Below are 15116 nucleotides of genomic sequence, written 5' to 3' on the forward strand. Positions count from 1 at the left end.
AGGACGCTGCGGGCAATAATCAAATCTCCTGGTAGAAAAGGAAGACCATGCCCATGGGAGAAGATTAGAGCATATTAACAGCCAAAACTAGAAATAATAACACGAAACCCTTTGATTTGACAGACAACAATTCAGCTGGTGAGTGTAAGGTGCCGAACACTTGGCGAAGTTGGCCATTAAGCACGTCCGCCAGACAACAACAAAAGCAAAAACATAGCAATCTAGGGGAAGCAAGACAGCAAACTCGTGTATTATCATAGCGGGTCCATTAAAGGCAGTATTAAAGGAATATCATATCTAAGACTTATGCAACGTGACCGTTTCCTATCTGCGCAGCTATAGGCCATTTATTGCATCTCATTATAAGCATTGCTTTAGTCTCGGGTAGGCAGTGATGGAAGTTCTATAATTCGCCCCACTATTGAGCCATCACGATTTGACTACCAAAGTCCGGACGGCGTTAACACGGAAAGTCTGGATTAAATTTGTCATCAATGCTGACTAAGTGCCATTGGTCCAGGCTCAGAATGTGGATTTGCAAGCAGCCCCAGCAGCCACAGTGGCTAGTGCAGAGTACTGACAAATGGCGTCTTACTCAGCTAGGAAAAGTTTCAAGAAGCTTCTCGATGCTTCCAGCAAGATCATGGCAATTCGATATGGTGAGTAACAGCTTGCGCAAGAACGCGCTGCCTAAATGTGAATTGTAAAATATAGATGTATAAATGAATCACTTTCGACATCTTTGGTAGATTTCTTATTATCAGAATTCAATATCTTCACTACTCATTCAATTCAAACAAAGCCCAGAAACACAAATCGCCTCCGCTCAGCCAATCAAAAGCCTGAACCATTATACCAATTACCTTTTACAACTCACAACCAAAACACATCAACACAATGGCATTCTTCCTTCCCCAGACCTTCTACCATATCCAGGCTCCCCAGAACCCACTCTATCATCTCCTCAGGGAACTCGACCAGTCCGTTCAGCAGCCCCAGCAGCCCCAGCGAAAGCGCCAATGCCAGCCTCAACAGAAGAGCCGCGCTCAGGCTTCCTGCCCTGCCTATCGGGTGAACAGCCGCCCATGGGAACCCCGATTTGAGGCCCACGAGACGGAAGACTCCTTCGTTCTCTACGGCGAGCTCCCAGGCATGAACAAGGAGCACGTCACTGTCGAGTTCCCTGAGCCTCGCAAGCTTGTTGTTAGTGGCAAGGTTGAGCGATTCATAGAATCCCCCAAGGCAGCTGAAACAACCACTGAGCAGACTGCTCCCTCCCCGGTCGTTGAGTCAGACAACGAAGACACCCGAAGCAGAAGCTCTTATCAGGCCACCGTCGAGGACGATGTCGATGACGACGAATTTGAGGTCTTGAGCCACACATCAGAGAAGTCGAAGACTATGAGCCAGCCAGAGCCTGAGACACTCAGCGAGAAGGCCCAGGAGAAGCAGCCCGAGCAGCCCGAGCAGCCTGAAGAGCTAAGACGCTCTGGCTATAGCAAGGAGTTCTCGCGCTACTTTACTTTCCCCACCTATATCAACCACGACGCGGTCACTGCCGACCTCAAGGATGGTCTCCTGACCATAGTGGTTCCTAAGGCTACTCCTAAGTCTCAACGCATCATCATCAACTAAAGGGTCGGATATTAGTTTATAGGTTTCACGGAATGGTTTTAGTCTAAATGTATTTGAGATCTTGTTCAGCTGTTCTAATCTAGTCGCTACTGAATTCACTGGTTTACATTAACATTTCTCTCATTTACAATTAACAGCATGCATATTCAACAAGTGAAGAAATGAACATATAAGAATATTATACACATCGTAGCTACCAGCAGATCAGACAACCTTGACTATACTATCTCGATATCATCTACGCTACTAGCATAGCCAATCCCAGAACTTTCCCCAGATAGTTGTTGGCTGCCTCTCCTCCCAAATAATTGCATCGATAGCAGCCTTATCGCGATGTAAGTCAGCCTCAGTAGATGGTATCCATTTCGTCTTTTTGAAGAACTTCCAGAAACAGAAAAGAGCCCCGAGAAGCGGGATGCCGATGTAGGTAGTGACGAAGCTGTTGGCATTCCAAGGAGTAAATGTCCAGAAGCCACTAAACACGATGATGAGGCCAAAATAAAACATTGAGAACCAAGCCAGGTAGGGCTGGCAGGGCGCTTTAAAGGTGAGAGATGACCTATCTATGCCCTGGGCCTTGAGAGCGCTGTGAAACCTGACGTAGATGAGGCAGATAGAGAACCAGGTGAAGAGTGATGACAGTGTAGCGAGGTTCTGGAACCACGTGAAGGCTACGCTGCTGCTGGCAGAGCATGAGAGGTATGAAAGCAAAGAGATGGCAGTAATAAGCAGTACCGCTACCCAGGGTGTGCCACTGGCAGGCGATTAGCGCTGATGCTACCTTGGAAGAAAACTCTGACTTACCTTTTGTTGCATTTTTGGAAAATCTTCGGGGCCTGTCCATTCTTGGACAGTGCAAAGAGATATCGACTTCCGTTGAAGGTCATGGCATTGGCGGCTGAGCTGGCAGAACTCAAGATGACGGCGTTGATAATAGATGGCAAGACCTTGATCTTGGCATGAGTGATCGCAATGACCCATGGTGATGCCGCAGCACCCTTGGAGCCGTTCGCCTGAGCACTGAGCAGCTTTTCGTCGTTGTGAGGAACTAATACACCAACGGCTAGGGCACCCAAAACGTAGAAGAATAAGATTCTCCAAAAGACGCGACGAACTGCCTTGGGAATATTTCTTCGTGGGTTCTTGGCCTCACCTCCAGCCACAGCAACAGTCTCAATACCGCCAAAAGAGAAAGCTGCATTAACAAGCGTTGAGAAGAAACCCAGAAATCGGCCAAAGTCTCCGGTCGCCACGTACTCCTTCATGGCTCCTGGGCACTTCCAATAGCGGAAGCCAATGCGGCCTTGCCCCGTTGCTCCCACATCAATGAGGAAGGCGAGTAAGATAAGACCGACAATGGCGACGACTTTAATACCCGCAAAATAGAACTCGACTTCTCCGTAAACTGAGACAGCGAAGAGGTTGATGCAGGCGACCAAGACGATGAGAATAGTGATCCAGACTGCGACATTGACACCTTGAGCTCCCTCCCAGTATTGTATGACGACCGATACGGCGGCGATCTCGGCACATAGAGTGATGACGCAGTAATACCAGCTCTGTAGAATGATAAGGGTCAGCTTGAGCCCAGAAGGGATCGAGTATTGCGAGAATCGTATACATACGTTCCAACCGACAGCGAAACTGAGGGCAGGGTCTACCCAACGGTCTGCGAACTGAGGGATCGCTCCAGGCAGAGGAAGCCAGGTGCACATTTCACCTAAACTTTGCATCTTTAATGAGTCAACAAATATTAGTCAACGATGCTTAAATGTGACGACTGGGAGGACTGCGTGTATACCATGCAGAAAATGGCTGCGCCTGAAATGGTGTAGCCCAGCAAGAGACTAAGCGGGCCAGCTTGCGTCAAGGCGCGGCCAATACCGAGGAACAATCCCGTGCCAATGGCGCCGCCGAGGGCGATGAACTGGACATGCCTACTTTCGAGTCTGGAGTTGTCAGCAAAAGTCTTGTACATGTCTCGTAACGGACTGAGCTATACTTTCTTGCTAGCTCATGGTACTCTGTGGAAGTACCCTGTTCAAGGGCAGGTTGAGTCTGGAAGTATTCCTTGTTATCTAGTGATTTGTCCATATTGAGAAGTATTCTGATATGTGATGCTGCTGAGCGACCGTTCTTAGATACGGAAACATCCTCACTTAAATACTTGGTCAAATGTTGTTGTGCTGCCCTTATCAGGTTAAGTCAACGGCTGCAACTATTGAAGATAAGCTGTCCAACGGCTTCAAATAAGCTTTCCGCGGGAAACCTGACCTGGCTTCCCCGCATTGCGGTTATCAGCAATCCGGGGTAACGAGGGAAACGTGGCTTTAGGAAGGTCCAGACCAGTCTACTCTATCTCCGGTTATCGGCTGTTTTGACTAAAGACTGGACCAATCTTGCATATTGCATTATCTAATATCTTAGATATAATATTTTCTATCTACTGCTAGTAAAGACATATCTTGTCCATTGCCCTAACTAGTTCCTATAGTACTTTATAAGGAGAAAAATAATAAGTAGATGTAATTATTTTTAAGAGTATCATAATTCATTATAATATACTTTCTATTAGCTTAGTAGGAGATTTTTAAAGACTTTTATTATACTTCTTATTTATTTATCTTTATTATTTTACATTAATTAATCTCTCTTAGCTTAGTAGATAACCTTAACTAAGATAAATATTACCTTCTCACTTTACCCGAGCTATAATTTCACTTATATAATTCAGCCACAAGTTTGAACATGCCCGAGTAAAAACAATAACGTGGTCTATTTATTTGTTCTTTCACCATATCCTACTCCGTCTAGGTCATCAAGCAGCGGCCGTCATCTGGCCACGTGACTCCAAGACCGAACTAAATGACTTATCCAGAATCTCTAAACCCTGCTCAATCTCCTCAGCTGTCACCGTGACAGCGGGGGCTAGACGGAATACACCGCCCATTCCAGGCAAGTTGACGACGTTACAGGATAGCCCTAGTTCCATGGCTTTGTCGGAAACAGCCTGGCCCAGATCAGCTCCCGGAGCCTTTGTCTTGGGATCGGCAATGATCTCAATACCCTGCAACAGCCCTCGACCTCGGAGATCCCCGATACACCAGTACTTCTGCTGAAGCTTTTCAAGACCAGCTCGAAGCTGCTGGCCTCGCTCGTTCGCCTTCTGGCAAATGTTGTCGCGCTCGACGATCTCAAGAACCTTGTCACCAACGGCGGCGGTGAGAGGATCGTTGAGATGAGTGGTGAGCCAGAGAAAGCCAGCCTCCTTGCACCCACGCTCAATCTCAGCCGTAGTGCTGACCGAAGCCAGGGGAAGACCGCATCCTAGCGTTTTGGAGAGAGCCAGGATATCGGGGACGACACCCTCCTCATGTTCAAAGGCAAACATCTTGCCAGTTCGCCCAACTCCAGTTTGGGCTTCATCCATGATGACCAACATGTCGCGCTTTCTGCACTCATCCTGCATGCGCTTCAAGTAGCCCTTTGGCAGGTCGAGAATACCACCAGTGGAGAGGATGGGCTCCATGATGAAGGCTGCAAGAGACCCGACGCTCTGGCGATCAATCAGGGACCAGCCAAAGTCCATCTCAGTCTCCCAGTCCCATGAGCCGTCGGGCTTTCGGAACGGAGAACGGTAACCGTATGGTGCAGGGAAGGCCAACGATCCTGGCATAGAAGGGCCACCACGCTTGCGACCAGCCGAATAGGTAGCGGAGCCAGAGCCTTGAGTCAACCCATGGTAGCTAGCTGAGAAGGCAACAATTTCAAACTTGCCCGTATAGCACTTGGCAATTTTGATAGCAGCCTCGGTTGACTCGGAGCCGGTGTTGAGGAAGAAAGACTTCTTCAAGGGCATGGGTAAGAACTTGGCCAATCTCTGAGCCAGGTTCACGACAGGGTGCGTGATCATGTTGCTGAGGAGATGGTCCAACTCAGAGACATAGTGCTTGACCACCTCGACAACCTCGGGGTGGGAGTGGCCTAGGAGAGAACTCATTTGCCCCGAAGTGAAGTCGAGAATTTGCTTGCCATCTGCATCGTAGAGGCGCGTTCCCAGGGCTTTGGAGATGACGACAGGAGAGAAAGGGACTCCCGTGGTCATCACATAGTTGTCCGCCTTAGACCAAAACTCTGCAGTCGAAGATGCCATGCTGAAGAGGAATAAAGTGGTATGATGTTGTTAATACAGAGTAAGATGTGTTGGCTGATGACAGATGATGAGACCACAGACTCACGGGGTGTTTTTAAGCTGTAGAAGCGGTAACGAGCAACTTCTTTTCATGCAGACTTTTTCCAACTAAGCAGATTCCTGGATCAGGCGGCGACACTGTCTAGTCCGCGGCGTCACGAACAAGCCGCGGAAAACTCATATCATTTACCGCCCCACTCATGCTATCTACGTATCTTGCGATTACCACGTATTGCTTTATTAAGAAAAATAGCTTGGGGAAAACTAATGTTTGAATAAGGTCCAAGCACTCACCTCGAGGAGATTGCTTTATGTAAATTCTTCTTCTTTGCTTGGTCTTTTTAATTCGCAAGCTTTGTCAAGCCATGACAGGAAACGATGCGCTCCTAGGTGAAATCAGCTCTCTTGAAAAGCCCAGTCGCGTGACAAGCTGTGTACCAATATATCTGTTAATTCAAGCGCCTTGACTGAGTGCTTCACCGGAGCATATCATCTGGAGGCCCCGCAAGCTTCGTGGAGAACTTTGTGGATCAATTGAAGGGAAACGTTGGCTGATCTCTGGTGAAGTTGCCCCTTTTCCACTTTCGAATCAGTGGCCGTTTTCAGAAGCATTGCGTGCTATCACTCCACATCTCTGATCTTGTGATCTTAATTTACAGTTAAGCTTCCTAAAGTCATCTTTCGGGGTCATCTAGGCGCCTGCATCCAGTTTGGATGCCTTCATTGGATATCAGCTGGCCTTGTAAGCAATGCAAGGCTTAAGATGCCACTTCCTCAAACGGGCAGAACTAACACGTCGGCGAGTTAAGGTCCTTCTGTCCTGAAAGTTTATCATTCTGCCCCTCATGCTAATGTTGCTAGCGAATCGGATTTGTCAATACCATCATCGACACGAGTCACAAACCTATCACTGTGAGGTTGAGACACCCTTTCCATGCCCAGTGCCCGAATTATCCGATCGCAAACATATAAAATATGGCGGTCTTTGAATGGCGATTGCACGTACTTGCAAATAGTCTAACAGGCGAAAATGGCAAGAAATGCCGGATGATGGGGCGCGCATCAAGGTTTCCCATGGTCCATACTTTGCCGCGGATTACGCCATCAATCATTTCCCTCGGAAAACTTACGCTCGTGCCTCTGATTGTGAGATCCCCGAAAAACCAGCTTCAGTCTGGGGTATATGGAGTTCCAGAGCAAGGCCCCTGTTTTTATGATAAAACATTGTGGGTTCTACGTGTACAGCGAACTGGCGCGATTGTGTTATCACAGACATTCATTGTTGATTCTCTGCTCTGAAGCTCTGTCACTATTATGTCTGACCGACATTTCTTCAACAACCCTTCGCAGTTGGTTGACTGTGCACTTGAGTCTCTAGCTTTGACGAACCCGTCCCTCAAAGTCGACCATGCAAATAAAATCGTGTATCAGCAAGATCCCCAGCCAGATCATGTGGCGGTCGTCTCAGGCGGCGGTTCGGGACACGAGCCTGCGTTTACTGGCCTTGTTGGCCAAGGCTTTTTGACGGCGTCAGTAGCTGGCACCATCTTCGCGTCACCGTCGATCGACCAGATCCTCAACGGCATCATCAAGTGCAGCAACAACTCGAAAGGGGTTCTAGTTATCGTTATGAACTACACCGGAGATGTGCTCAACTTTGGTGTCGCCGTAGAAAAGGCTCGCACGATGGGCATCGAGGTCGATATGGTAGTCGTCGGCGATGATGTTGGTGTTGGTCGATCTAAAGGCGGCAAGGTCGGGCGTCGAGGTATCGCAGGAACTGTTCTCGTTCAAAAGATCGCTTGCGCTTTATCTGCCCGAGGGGGGAGCCTCAAAGACGTTGCGGCAGCGGCTAGGCTAGCAGCTTCCAATGTCGCTAGCATTGGCGCCAGTCTTTCTCATGTTTACGTCCCTGGACGTTCCGATACTTCCAGCAGCCGTCTCGAGCCCAGTAAAGGAATGGTTGAACTTGGAATGGGAATCCACAACGAAACTGGCTCGAGTTGCGAGAAAGCCGATGTTACAGAGCTTGTCGGGAAAATGTTGAGACAGCTCCTTGACACAACTGACAAGGATCGAGCATTCCTCTTCGTCAATGCCCCGATTGTGCTGGTTATCAACAATCTTGGCGGTATAAGCGTGCTCGAACTTGGCGCCATCACAGCAGTGGTGGCTAGACAGTTGGCATCCGAATTCAACATTCGTCCAGTCCGTGTCTTATCTGGTACCTTCATGACCAGTCTCAACGGTATGGGGTTTTCAATCACGATATTGAACCTTGAGGCTAATAGTAGCTACGATTTATTGGAGCTACTTGACGCTCCCGCTGAGGCAGTCGGGTGGAGTGCTCCCATCAAGTCCCAGGCATGGGACACTTGTCAAGTGACGGTCTCAACCGGCCGTGAGGCTGAACAATATGAACAAAACCGTAGAAAAGCATCCCAAATCGAGAACGCTGCCTACGCTGGTGCATATGACCCTGTCAGGGCTACGGAAGCCCTAGTGAGCGGACTGAGGAGGCTTATCAGGGCTGAACCGGAGATCACGCGATTTGACACGGTTGTAGGCGACGGCGACTGTGGAATAGGGCTTAGGAGAGGTGCTGAAGGTAAAAAAAGAAAGAACATCGATTTCAAGCGTGTTTTGATACTGATTCTTTCTATAGCAGTTCTGAAATCCATTCTGGACCAGCCTCTGGCCGGAAGTGCTGTATTGGACTTGACCACCATCTTGCCATTGGTAGAGACCTCAATGGATGGGACTTCAGGAGCTCTCTACGTCATCTTCCTCCACGCACTTCAACACGCTTTCCAGAGCAAAGGCCCGGGAGTAGCAACACCTCAGGCTTGGGGTTTAGCACTCGAGAAAAGCAGTAGAGTTCTAGCTAGATATACACCAGCACGCGTCGGTGACCGCACGGTGATTGACGCCCTCGAACCGTTTATCCAAGAACTTCTCAATACCAATAACGTGGTTCGAGCGGCAGAGGCGGCGAGGCGAGGCGCGAATTCCACAATAGGTATGGAAGCCAGCCTGGGTCGGAGTGTCTATGTTGGTGGCACTGGGTTTCAGCAGGTCCCAGATCCTGGAGCTTGGGGTTTGAGTGAGTTTCTCGTAGGGCTTGCGGGTTTGGATGTAGACTAGTTTCTGCCATTCTGGTAATGCGTCAATAAAAAACTCAGGTTTAGATTTCAGCCTTTTGTATAGCACAACAAACCTCTACCTCAGCCAGAACCAGCGAGATCATATTAATAACAGTTACCAAAAGAATTGTTCAGCACGACTGAGACTGAATTGAGTTCTTGTTTGCTTTTGATATTATGTCTTAGGTTCTTAGCGGGCTAACAATCCTTGCATTATGTCCTGTCCTGCCGTACGCTCCACAGTGTCTTTCATTCATTTTTGCTGACTGTCACAGGCCACGGGAATTATCTTTATTCCCGGCCGACCGAGGACAGTTACAGCGGGGGGTCATCTGAGCGAGACTTCTTGCCATTCAAACTGGGGCTTTTCAAGCATCTCCCCGTTCATAATCCCATACACATAGCCACCTCCAACAAACTCATACGAACCACGATGCGATATACTTGGCCGTAGCACAACAGGTAATCGGCATCCCTTGAGAATCCAGACAGAGTCACCAACGCAGGTTTCCTTTGGCAACAGAGCAAACAGGCCCTTCCCGGTTTTGTAGTAACCTAATCCTCTTGTCTTGTGTACGCGAAGGAATAGCTCTTGCAAAGTGAGGATTTCATCTTCGAACTCGGAAATAATCTTCTCCTCAATGGTCTCTTCCTCTGTGGACTCTTCTTCGGTGGTCTCTCTCTCAGTGGTTTCTCCCTCAGTGGCCTTTTCCTCAACAAGCTTCTCCCCAGTAATCTCTTCCTCAGCCGTCTCTTCCTTAGCATCTTCGGAGAAAGCTACGCGAGGGAGAGACAATCCTATCCGGAGCATATCCTCAAACTCTTTGTCATCGGGGCTCATGGTGTCTTGTTTGTTATAATCCATCACCACCTTCAGAGCTGCTTCGCGGACAGGATCAGCAGTCAGAGGATACAGTGTATTCGAATCGCCGTCTGATGTTTCAGTCCCAGCGAAGAAGTTGAAAGCTTCTTCAATCCAACGAGTCATCGACACAAAGTTGAAAGGATCAGAAGGTCCATTAGGCGACTTGTCTGTGATATCATCGATGTGATACCCTTGGACAAAACACTGATCAGTGTCATCTTTGCTGAAGTCTACAGACCACGTACGTGCTGGCCCCCCTGCTGCGTGCCATGCAGTACTTAAGGGAGCTCCTATCCAGATATGATTCAATGGTTTCGGTGCAGAAAGATCTCGTATCCAAGAAGGATATTCTTCGGCGCGACCAGGTAGACCCGCACAGAGCATGAGCTCTCCTCCCGAATCGGTCTGCAGTGCATATTTCCAGAATCGCATCGTTATGTCCCTCATTGGGGAAGTATAGTCAGGTCGAAGACTGAGTGATTTCTCTTTGTCGTCCTCATCAACCATGCCGAGAATACCAAAATAACGGTCCCGTGGCACAGTGCAGCCGTGGGAGCAGAAGAACACCATGCACATCGGCAAGTTTGCTTGATTCATCTCGACTCCACAAAGGAGTAGTTTGACCGTGTCGTTAAACTCACGGCCATGTGGCGTATTGAGATCGATGAGTCTACATGAACGAACAAGACACATGGCGTTGTATGAAATGAAGAGGCTTGTTAGATCCTCGTTCGTATACTTGGCTGAGTCCCATGGCCATTCAACGCCTTTGTACCATACACTACCTGCCCAGAGCTGTCCCCAAGGTATGTGTCGACGACCAACGACCATGACTACATCACGTCCAAGGACAAACTCTTGCACGACCCAAAGGCGGTGAAACCATGGCGCGGAGATGAGTTCAAGATAGCGCGCAGGCCATTCGTCTCCTTCAACATCTTCAATAGCATTTGCCTCCTCATCTGTTGGATATGGGATGCCCATGAGCTTTGCGGTTGACTCTCCTGATAGGATCATGGAGTCGCCTTGGCCCATAACAAATCCATGACGGATGTTTCGCTTCCAGTAGCGCTCTATGGCTTCGAGTACAAGTGCGATATTCTCCGTTTCTTCACCAATGTCGCACAGAACCCTCATGGCAGAGCTGTAGATGATGCCCATAAGAGACACTTGAACTTCCTTCTCCGCCATATCTGACTGGTTGATGCAAAGGCCGTCAGCCCAGTATAGGTGGGACTTTTCTTCATCGCGAAGTCGGCGTAGAATAGAAGCGAGTGATGCTGTTATCGGGATGGATCCTTGAGGGGTGAAGAAGGTGTCTGTGAAGGTTGACTGGCCCCAGACATAGGAGATCGCGTCAAAGCAAACATAATTCTTCGGATCTATCGGTTCTGTTGGAGCTGGAGTACCAGCTTTTTGTCGCGGGGGCAGCTCTTCGAAGCTTTCAACAATGAGCTCGCCATTGAGCTGATCTGCTTCTTGGCCGGCGTTGAGGCGCAGCAGTCTTATCTGCCCCGCGCCGAGTGGTATGTATTCATAAGGCAAATCTTCAGAGTCATTCACTGCATTCTTCGGACGTAGAACCAAGGGAGTTCCGCTCATTTTCACAGCAAAAAAATACAAAACTTGGTGTTTTCCAGTCTTGCGAGCCCTGATGCTAGCGCTGACGGACCATCGTGACCCCGCAGTTGGGGCAAAAGATTCTGTGTGACCAGCCACAGCCAATTACAATTGCATCTCATGATTTGGGCCGATTGAACTTCAAAAGAGACCATCATCAATATGACTCTTGGTCCGTGACAGGCTCAGGAATCCAACTCGCGTATTCTGGTAACGATGAGTTCCCCTTGCCATGACTAGTTCAATGAGGCTTGGGTATCTTGATTGAGCCAAGATAAGACCAGAGGCTCTCGGCAAGACGATGATCAGTCGAGAGGATCATGTTTGATCAGCATCCACACAACGAAAGTATCGGCTGCTTTTTTAAGCACGTACGTTTGGCGGACTTAATGCAACGTGATGACGGCTGACGGGTCATGATCTTATTAATGAGGTTCAGATGATCGGATTTAAACATCGGAGTTAAGCCTCCGTGGATGGTGCATTCTCAGCATAACATGTCATGGCACGTCATAGCCAGTGCAGCTCTCGGGATGAAAGAAGTGTCATATAAACTGCTAAATCTCGGTCAACATTCCTTTGCCTCAGTCTTCAGCTCTGTCAACCAAGTGCCGGCTATTAAAATGGTTAAACATCTCCCTTTCGCTGAAATCACAGTACCTTCACCTGGCTTTGGTGCCATGGGCATTAGCCATGGCTTGGGTAATAATTTAACACTTGAGCAAGCCGAGCCAGTGCTTTTGAAAGCCCTTGAACTCGGCTGCACTTTCTGGGACACTGCCGTGAGTGTATCTTCTAGGCAGGTTGACTTGTAAAATACGTTATTCTGACAAAAGTCCTTCAGGTTGTCTACAAAGCTGGCGTAAACGAACAGCTCTTGGGAGACTTCATCAGGAAACATCAAGTTCGCGATAGGATATTCAGTAGGTTCTCAGTTCGTTCATTATCGCATGGTGTGTCTCACCCTACGTGCCAGTTGCCTCTAAATGTGGTATCGATTGCTTTGGCGACGGCTCTCTCACCAACTCCGCGTCCCACATCAAGTCATACATTGAGGGCACGATTGAGAGACTCGGGTTCACTCCTGACCTCTACTACCTCCACCGCATCGATCCCAGTAAGTCAATTCCACTTTCAACATCTGACCCAACTAAACACTGTTGTAGAGACCCCTCTGGAGGAATCGATTAGCACTCTTGACGAACTTCGGAAGCAGGGCAAGACCAAGTATATCGGAATCTCAGAGTGTTCTGCCGCAACACTTCGAAAAGCCAATTCTAGTAAGTATTCGCCTTGCTAGGCTTGCCGACCTAACTTACATAAACCGAAGTTGCGAAGATTGATGCGTTGCAAGCTGAATATTCAGCATTTGAAACGTTGCATGAAACCGACGGCCTCATTGATGCTGCAAGAGAACTAGACATTGCCTACGTAGCTTATAGTCCCCTTGGCCATGGGTGGTTGGTAGATGACTTCCCATACCAGAGCCCGGATGACTTCGCAGAGAATGACTTCCGGCGTGGTTGTATGTATTCCTTCAACCAAACTGATCCGGCGGCAGGCATGACTGACATTTCACAGCACCCAAGTTCCAGGGCGAGAACTTCTATCACAATAAGAAGATCGTCGAGGAGATCAAGAAGCTTGCAGCCCGAAAAAAAGTCAAAGTGACACAGATTGCACTTGCATGGGTTGCAGCTCAGGGCTTCATTGCCATTCCGGGGACAACAAAACCTGAGCGACTGGAAGAGAACTGGGCATCACGAGATATTGAGCTTGACGACCAAGAGAAGGGGGAGCTGAGACGGATCATAGACTCAGCAAAGCCGAAGGGCAACAGATACGGTCCTGCTCATCAGGCTATGGTGGGACATTGAAATTCATGTCTACTGAGGAACCAGAGATCCTTGCCAAATCAACACAGGCCTCAAAAAGCTTTCGGTGCTGGTTTCTCGGTGAGACTGCTCTAGCCAGAGGTAGCTGAGTATATCACAGTCACGAGGGTTGCTATTTTTATTGATTCTACTGCACTCAAGAACCAGATTGCAAATGAAAGGGCAGATCATCTTACAAGCAACTGGTTTTATCAAGTCTGCAGACTGTACATTTCACCTCACATGCCATAGACAGAGAAAGCTTGTCTGCGTATCAGGGAGAATAGTATTAACTGATAGCATATATGTACAAAGAAAACAAACAACAGAAGATAGTACCAGCTATATGTCATGTTCTACATAACCTCCATGTACTTCTCCTCACCCAGACTCAACACTTAGCAAGAGGCACCAGAGGGAATTCCCTTGCACTTGGTAGAGGTCTTTCCACCAGTGACCTTGTTGTTGGTCCAGGTCCAGTTCTTGCAGTTGGCGCAAAGGATGTAGACATCAGTTCCGCTGGACTTGACAGTTCCGGTGACCTTGTTGATGGTGACGTCGGTGATGGGGACACCAGCAGTGGGGGTTCCAGTAGGAGAACCGTTCTCGTAATCCTGCTCAATGACGATACCGTACTTGGCGATGTTGGAGAGAGTGATGGTGTCGTACTTGACATCGGAAACGGAACCGGTAGCGCCAGAAACGGTCTTGATGCGGACACCGTTGTCGGAGTTGGAGATGGAAGAGTTGAGGATGCGGACAGTCTTGACGGTGTTGTCAGAGCGTCCACCAACGGATCCAATGGAGAGACCGTGGCCGCCACTGCAGTTGCCGCCGGTGAAGGTGATGTTGGTACCAGAGTTGATGGCGAGACAATCGTCCTGGTTCTTGACAACAGCTCCAGAGATATACACGCCTGTAGAGGAGCCAACGTCGAAAGCATCGGTGTTGTGTCCACCGAGAGAGTCGCCGAGAGAGTTGTCCATGTGAACGCCATAGACGCCCAAGTTGGTGACGCTGTTGATGCTGAAGGCCTGGACAGGGGTGTTGAGAACGTTCAAGTTCTTGATGTTGGAGTTCTTGAGAGAGTGGGCACTGAAGAACTTGGGCTTCTTCTTGCCGCCGTTGCTGCCCTTGCCGTCCCACCATCTCTTACCCTCGCAGTCGATGGAGTGTCCAGCAGCTCCCTCGATGAGAAGATTGTTACCAGTGAAGGAGATGAGAGGGCCCTCCCACTCAGCATAGCCGAAAGTGGTCTTGCCCTGGAAGATGACCTGCAAGTTTTGTTAGATTTGCATGGATAGAGATATGAGTTAGCTCACGTGAGTGCCATCATTGAGCTTGGTCAAGTCGAGAGTGGTCTTGGCAGGAACGGCAATGTTGTTGAGGGTGATAGTAGAGCAGCCAGCCTTGTTCTTAATAGCAGTAGCAGCATCGGTAAAAGTGCAGCTGCCGGCACGAGGCTCAAGAGCTGGGGCCGCAAGTACGGAGGCGACCAGGCCGCTGAGAAGGACAGTTGAAGAGAACATGTTAATGAATGGATTGTTAAAAGAATGGAAGTTTAGAGAAAGTGTATATACGAATTGAAGTATACTGTTGAATGGAATGCTGATGCCAAGAACAAGATAGACAATGCCAAGAGCATGCGGCTCTCTTATATGCTAAGTGCACTCCCTATATCTGAAGCGCGCATTTGAAGCTCGAATCATGAGATGTCCGCGCATAGATGCCGTTCAGCCGTGATAGTGGCCCGTGTTTACGACATCATCGGCCTTGCATCTTGATTA

At 48.7% G+C, this 15116-nt stretch overlaps 7 protein-coding genes across 7 annotated transcripts; 3 read left to right on the plus strand and 4 right to left on the minus strand.

The window, feature by feature from the left end:
* Positions 1-664: 664 nt before the first annotated feature.
* FOXG_13044 (uncharacterized protein) lies at positions 665-1900 on the plus strand. The gene has a single exon (XM_018392989.1). It carries the CDS (start codon positions 898-900, stop codon positions 1633-1635), a length of 738 nt encoding a protein of 245 aa, XP_018251618.1. The 5' UTR covers positions 665-897; the 3' UTR covers positions 1636-1900.
* Positions 1882-3729, minus strand: FOXG_13045 (AAT family amino acid transporter; the record flags this gene model as incomplete). Its single annotated transcript, XM_018392990.1, has 5 exons — positions 1882-2389; positions 2440-3194; positions 3261-3368; positions 3437-3584; positions 3638-3729. 5 exons carry the CDS (start codon positions 3727-3729, stop codon positions 1882-1884), a joined length of 1611 nt encoding a protein of 536 aa, XP_018251619.1.
* A 724-nt stretch (positions 3730-4453) lies between these two features.
* FOXG_13046 (2,2-dialkylglycine decarboxylase (pyruvate)) lies at positions 4454-5788 on the minus strand (the record flags this gene model as incomplete). The annotated part of the gene is made up of 1 exon (XM_018392991.1): positions 4454-5788. The coding sequence occupies one exon, from the start codon at positions 5786-5788 to the stop codon at positions 4454-4456; it is 1335 nt and encodes a 444-aa protein (XP_018251620.1).
* A 1353-nt stretch (positions 5789-7141) lies between these two features.
* Positions 7142-8971, plus strand: FOXG_13047 (uncharacterized protein; the record flags this gene model as incomplete). Its single annotated transcript, XM_018392992.1, has 2 exons — positions 7142-8435; positions 8493-8971. The coding sequence occupies 2 exons, from the start codon at positions 7142-7144 to the stop codon at positions 8969-8971; spliced, it is 1773 nt and encodes a 590-aa protein (XP_018251621.1).
* A 144-nt stretch (positions 8972-9115) lies between these two features.
* FOXG_20842 (uncharacterized protein) lies at positions 9116-11491 on the minus strand. Its single transcript, XM_018401154.1, has one exon. The coding sequence runs from the start codon at positions 11435-11437 to the stop codon at positions 9299-9301; it is 2139 nt and encodes a 712-aa protein (XP_018251622.1). The 5' UTR covers positions 11438-11491; the 3' UTR covers positions 9116-9298.
* A 587-nt stretch (positions 11492-12078) lies between these two features.
* Positions 12079-13332, plus strand: FOXG_13050 (alcohol dehydrogenase; the record flags this gene model as incomplete). Its single annotated transcript, XM_018392993.1, has 6 exons — positions 12079-12237; positions 12300-12378; positions 12432-12572; positions 12622-12735; positions 12786-12980; positions 13037-13332. 6 exons carry the CDS (start codon positions 12079-12081, stop codon positions 13330-13332), a joined length of 984 nt encoding a protein of 327 aa, XP_018251623.1.
* Positions 13333-13591: 259 nt separating this feature from the next.
* On the minus strand, positions 13592-14955 carry FOXG_13051 (endopolygalacturonase 1). Its single transcript, XM_018392994.1, has 2 exons — positions 14652-14955; positions 13592-14603 (listed from the first exon to the last, which is right to left on the minus strand). The coding sequence occupies exons 1-2, from the start codon at positions 14856-14858 to the stop codon at positions 13728-13730; spliced, it is 1083 nt and encodes a 360-aa protein (XP_018251624.1). The 5' UTR covers positions 14859-14955; the 3' UTR covers positions 13592-13727.
* Positions 14956-15116: the final 161 nt, after the last annotated feature.

This window comes from Fusarium oxysporum, chromosome 9 (assembly GCF_000149955.1).
Source record: "Fusarium oxysporum f. sp. lycopersici 4287 chromosome 9, whole genome shotgun sequence".
NCBI lineage: Eukaryota > Fungi > Ascomycota > Sordariomycetes > Hypocreales > Nectriaceae > Fusarium > Fusarium oxysporum.